Here is a 6,461-nt window from a genome sequence, read left to right as displayed (position 1 = left end):
TGGTTGATGTTATATTAATTCAATTGCAACTTTGTCATTTTATAAAAAAAAAACATTTTTGAAGTTGAAATTTACGGGAAACTCAACTACTGGGGACGTTAAGCTAATTCAGGCACTATAATTATTATAGAAGGATACGAGGTGGTCTGCACACGTTGTAATTGGTACGACTTTCTTCAGTTATTACATCACTCAGTGAACGATTATGCATTTCCGTTGATGGAATAAAAATTGGGCAAATTGATTCTGCACAAATGTGCAGTCGTAGAACAATAGAAAAATATACGTTACCTTACAGTTAGTTTCTGACTTCAGTAGAAACATTTTAGTAATCTGCTCGGAATCCTAAATTTTAGGGTCCTATTTTCCAAATTTGCTAGCTTATTCTCACAGCTTTGCGTTTTCGGTCATGGTTTTCGTTCTTGAATGTTCCTAATAACCTAAAGCATCCGCTCGATAACTGACTGCTGTTTAACTGGACTGCTTTTTAACTGGGCGCTCGATAACTAGTCCAAAGTCCAGTTAAAAAGCAGCTGTCTGTCAAAAATAAACGAAATTTAACCTCACATTTTGCAAATCAGTAAACAAAACATAATATAACAATAGCCTCCGACTCTAGGAGCTCAGTCCAGTTATCGAGCGGCGCTCACTAACTGAACTGTCGTCAAAGCCCAGTTATCGAGCGGAAGCTGTACTTCTGGTGCCAATCGAAGGAATTTCCACAGTTATCATTTTTAGTTGCACAATTCAGAATTCATGTAATTTAAACTTTTTAACTAGATTTACGTGATTCGATAGATTTTTGAGAATTCCCAGCGATACATTAAGGACAAGGTATTTGGAGTACATTGCTCAAAATTTCTATAGCACCGTTTTTTAGAACCGTTGAACGGATTTGGATTAAAATGCATCACGCTGTTGACAACCACTGAGCAATCTGCGTGATGTATTTTCATCCCAATCCGTTCAACGGTTCTAAAAAACGGTGCTCTAGAAGTTTTGAGCTATGTACTCCAAATACCTTGTCCTTAAAACATGAATATGTTTCGATTCAGGGAGGGTGATGCTTCTTCAAAGTGGCAATTTTTGGTCCTAGAGATTCATATTCTTGTAATTCCTTCTACGAGGCATGCGAAAAATCATTTACTTTTTCTTTGTTTATGTGCGAAAAGTCTTGTGAATCCTGCTCTTTGTTGTAAAAACAAACATTTTCTATCTCGTTAGTAGGGTGGGGCGGGGCAAGATGGGTCACCTAAGGATGGATCACTATAACTTTGTAAATTCAAATCGTATTGGTTTGTATTCGTCCGCTACTCTTTAATACACTAGTTAGTTATGCTAAAAGTCGATAAAAAGTTCATTAAATACAAAATATAATGTTAAACAAGCAGTTTTAAAAAGTGATTGTTTTTGGGCCGTGAAAAAAGTGCGGGGCAAGATGGGTCACCATTTAAGTAATTCACATTTTCTCAACGAAAAACGTCAAAATATAAGATTTGTTCCGCATTCATATATACTCCATATCCATATTAAGTAAACAAATGCTACTAGTAAACTTTTTATAAATTTGTTTGGAAAATAAAAAACTTTACGATTTGAGTGGTCCTAAGGCGACTTGAAAATCGATGTTTTCACTAAAAAATTATCATAATTTTATGTTATAATTTTGAGCGTTCATTCCGCTTGATTGAAGTCATTTATGAGATAGTCTTGTAATAAAAAATAAATAACTTTTGAATGCTCCAAAAAACGTTCAAAATTGAAGGTGACCCATCTTGCCCCGCGGCCGTTTATATGGAGATTATATGGCATGTATCGTATAAGAAATATGGCTAAAAACCATTTTATTTTTTATTTCCAATGAGAGTAAATAATTTTTCAATCAATGTCCCAAACTTTTGTATATTCATGCTGGTCATCTAACAAAATTATTACCATAACCGAAACATGAGTAATGCGCCCGAAAATGGCACTGACCCATCTTGCCCCGCGACCCATCTTGCCCCGCCCACCCTAATTCGTCAGGACCAGCCCGTCAAAATAAACCCACTTCAGGAATAGTTAGTGAAGCAATCCAGTGTGCTGAAATATCACATGAAATTAATACGGTATATGAAAAAGATTAGGAAATCACATAGCTTCTATGGGAAAATCACATAATTTCGCAAAGTCTGTGTGTTTATTTCCATATAATTCAATGAACATACACATGTGAACAGCAGAGTTGCACTCTGTCACTGTCAATGGCAAGCAAACAGATGATTTTGATAGGCCAGCTGTGATCCAAGTCAGCGTGCGCTCTGTCGAGTCACTGTCACTCTCCTTGTTCTATCAGAATTGGACGGACTGTGATGGTGTGTAAATATCACTGATAGACCATGTTTAAAATTCGCGTTAAAATCCATATGAAGACTTACCGAGATGGTACAAAGTAACAAGCTTTGGACCTTGGTCATGAAAAACTTTGAGTTTTGGCGTGCATCACTAAAATATCAGATCAGTAACTACGCTAACGCATCATTATAATATCAGATCAATTGCAATGATTGTGATCTAGAGTGCGGGTCAATATCAAGTCGTTGCCTGCAATTGTCGTCTTGATATTGAACGGCCTGGAGTGATTGTGACGATGGTGTAGTATCAGTAGTCACCTGACAAGACTGATATTGTGGAACTCTTTAACAGTCCATGTGAAAATCAGGAAAATAACGTGAAAACTTTTTTCAGTGTATTCTGGTCTGGAGTGAAATCAACAATAGAACATGTTTCCATCATTGTTCCTAAGATTTCTTCGGAGCTCTTCGTAAAAGAACCGTCTTCTTTTTTAAGAGTTCCAAGACCTATTGAATGATCTTCAGCTAGGATTTTTTACAACCTAGCAATAATCGGAGTACTTCCAATGTTTTCACATGTGTTGCTCCAAATTGATCCTCTTCGACCTTTGAATTTCCCTGTTATAGACTGTGAGCGGCTCTTTGTATTGTTCCCACTGTTGTGTTTCTTGGCCCGGTTAAACAACTTCCGGGTTTTCTGTCGTAGTTTTTGCTGAGTTGGTCCCGAAGACTCTTCCATAATTATCCATTTTTTTCTCCCCTGTTGGGGAAATTAAGCCACTGCGTCCAATAAGCTGAACTTTTGTGGAATGTCCCGTTTTAATATTTGCATCTACATAGCTGGCTAATTACCATATATCAAGTATAATCAGCTTCTGCCACGATGCGTCGTCTCCAGGTGCAATGGAATGAATCGCGAAAAGTTCTTAAGAGATACCTCGAGAAAATTTCTAGGAGAAATTTCGCGACAGCGTCCAAGAGAAGGGGAGAAAATCTTGTGAACATCTCGGAATACATCCTAGAAAAAAAAATCCACGAAAATGTCATTGAGGAAAGCGCCGAAGGATCTCCGGGAAATGCCACGAGGGATACTGGAAGCAATATCGGGAAGATCTATTGAAGAAATGTTGGAAGAAATTCGACAAAATCCTCGAGAAAAATCGGTCGTAATTCAGGAAGATGCTCGTAGAAGAATCCCTGAAAAAAATGTTCGAAGCTTGAGAAAATACCGGTAGTAATCCGGAAGAATCTCTGGGAGGAATTCAGAAAATGCAGAATAAATCTTGGAAGGCATTCCAAGAGGTATTTCTAATGAAATTTCAGGAGGAAACTCTGACGGAACTTATAAATAGTCCCTACGAAGAAATTTCTAGATGGATTTCTACTTCCAGATTCATGCGTATTCACATAACTATGCTGTAGCCATCAAGGTTCCTACCATGTTAAGTATCTGTCATTTTTTTTGATTTCTCTGAATGTTATTAGGTAGGTAATCGACAATTCCAATTCAAGGATCAAATATTTATAGTATGGACGGGTCATCTAATAAAAGTTGTAGTTTTTTTTATAGCCGTTTTACTTGTTTAATCAGTTACCTTTAACGGCCTAAACGGATCCAATGTGTGTTACATTGATGTGCTGCACCAACTCGGCTTGCGTCACGAACTCCTCGTTGCAAATGGCACACTTGTACTCGGTATGATCCTGCTCTTCAGGTTCTTCCTCTACGATGTCTCCGGGGTCGATCCGTTCCATTCCCTTGTGATTGTGGGCAACGTGCCGCACCAGACTGGTGGTGTTGCGAAACACAGCGTCACAGTGCGGACAATCGTATGGTCGATCTCCGGTATGCACCAGGTGGTGTTTCCGCAGGGACGACCGGTTCCGGAAGTGCTTGCCGCAAAGTTTGCAGGTTGTGCCGGGAAGTTGCTGGTGGATGTATCGATCGTGATCCAGCAGGTCGTAGTTCGTCTTGAAGGCTTTGTTGCATTTCGTGCACTGGAATGCCTTTTCGGTGGGTTTCTTCTTTGCGGCGATTTGATGTTTGGCCCCGTGTTGTCGGTTTTCGTGGTTCAGCAGGCTGTAGTTGTACTTGAAACCCATGGGACAATAGCAACACTTGAGCGGTCTGTTGCTTTGGTCGTGGAATCCGAGATGACGATTGTAGGAAGTGATCAGCTTGAAGGACTTTCCACATTCGGTGCATTTATAGGGAGATCCACTGCAATGCTTCTGTGTCAGATGGGCTACTAGGTCTTCCGGACTGTCCAGAACGGTATCACAGATGTGGCATTTCTTACTCAGGTACTCTCGGTACTTCATTTGCTGACCAGTATCTTTGGGTTTTGCACGTTTTTGAGGACCGCGTTTACTGTGGGTATTAGGCGGAAAGTTGAACTTCTTGACTACAGGTATCAGAGGCCTTACAGTGATTATTTCTTCACTCACCACCACATGAGCATTTCCAAAAGAGTCGTTCAATCTTTCTTCCATCGCATAATCATGATCTTCATTTGTATCGCCACTCTCTACGGTGGGTTCCATCTGGGCAATCGTCTGTTCTTGTTCGTATTCATCTTCAGGATCTTCAACTTTCGTCTCCATAAATTCAACTTCCAAGCTGACAGCCATAGGGGCCTCCGATGCAACTGGAGGTTTATCCTTGACAACTTTTGTCCTAACTGGTTGAAAAGCAATTTTCTTCCTAGCAAACTCCAATGCTCGGTATTCCGTTTCAGTTTTCCTACTGCCCTTCAGCCATTTGTCCACAACTTTGACCTTCGATTCGCATTCTTTGCAGACATCCTTCAGAATGTCATCGGCGGTCAAGTCGATCTTTAGCGCATATCGCACCAACCGCACCAGATCATCGTTGTTCAGCATTGCTTCGTCGGAAACCATGTTTTGTCGGTCGGCAAACTTTAAACAGAACCGACAACTGCCGACTTCTACGGGCTTACCTTTTCTGAAATTATTACGAAAATATGGAACGTTAGTTTTAAATTAATTCAACTTGGCAACAGCAACTTTTCATAAAACACCCTAAGCTAAATTGTTCTTTAACCTGTTTATGATCCACTGCACGAATTTATGCAGGCCTGCTTACTCTCACAGAAAATTTGACGTTTAAGCGGTGCCGGCACCGCTCAAACGTCAAATTTCGTGTGAGAGTAAGCAGGCCAGTATAAATTCCTGCAGTAATCCATAAGAAAACACTCGCTACCATCCCTGCCGTTGTAAACAACAAACTTTTTCCCGCCGCTAAAGCGGATCTCAACTCCAAACGACTCGACTCCCCCAAGTTCCCCCCCCCCAACCAGTCACTTACCGATGCAGGAACCGGTACGGTTCCCAATATTCGCCGGCGGCGCTTCTCGTCTGATCGTCACCGAAATGCCACGAGCAAAGCGCCCCGCAGTGATACGTCGGTATGCGGAGGCCCGTTCCGGCTTCGATGGCTCGCTTCCAGCGACTTTGCAGCACCAGGTTCTGCGGAAACGGGACCAGTCGCTTCTCCCACCCCGGACAGCTGGGCACGGCACACTGCATTGGGTGGAACCGGGGGTGGACTTTTCGGGAAATTACAACAGCTACGTACAGGAGGAATTTAAATCTGTACCGGCGCGATCACTCGAAAACGTTGTTTTGTTTTGGTTTCGCGAAGCACCATAGTGGTTTCTGCTTTTAGTGGTGTTGCGTATACGTACACGCTGCATTACACGAACACCACTTGAGTTACTGGTTGAAAATAGTAAACAAAGATCAGCTGTTCCCAGCAAAATCAAATGGGCATATTTTCAACCAGTAGATTTGCATTAGTGTTCGTGACACCGCGCTGCGAAACCACTATTGACAGCTGAATGTTTTGTTTTGACTACACGCTAGTTCGGAAATACCCATTAATGGGTACTTTAGTACCCATTTCGAACTAAAGTGGCTTAACCCATTAAATGGGTATTTGCCGTTTACCCATTAATGGGTATTGGACTCGAACTTCAAAAAATGGGTAAAAATGTCCCATTATTTTTCAATGAAAAATGGGTGAAAATGCCCCATTTTTGGAAATTTTTCAGCCACGCCAGCTTTTTAAGGATAAATAATAATAAAATAAATTAAATGCCGTTTCCA

The 6,461-nt window shown here is 40.9% G+C and overlaps 1 protein-coding gene across 1 annotated transcript; it reads right to left on the bottom strand.

Moving 5' to 3' along the window:
* Positions 1-3,884: 3,884 nt before the first annotated feature.
* On the bottom strand, positions 3,885-5,996 carry LOC115267258 (zinc finger protein 808-like). Its single transcript, XM_029874160.2, has 2 exons — positions 5,662-5,996; positions 3,885-5,298 (listed from the first exon to the last, which is right to left on the bottom strand). Exons 1-2 carry the CDS (start codon positions 5,880-5,882, stop codon positions 3,939-3,941), a joined length of 1,581 nt encoding a protein of 526 aa, XP_029730020.2. The 5' UTR covers positions 5,883-5,996; the 3' UTR covers positions 3,885-3,938.
* Positions 5,997-6,461: the final 465 nt, after the last annotated feature.

This window comes from Aedes albopictus, chromosome 2, assembly GCF_035046485.1.
Source record: "Aedes albopictus strain Foshan chromosome 2, AalbF5, whole genome shotgun sequence".
In the NCBI taxonomy this organism is placed as follows: Eukaryota; Metazoa; Arthropoda; class Insecta; order Diptera; family Culicidae; genus Aedes; species Aedes albopictus.
Note: the sequence above shows the minus strand (reverse complement) of the source record. Positions and strands in the feature narration are given on the sequence as shown.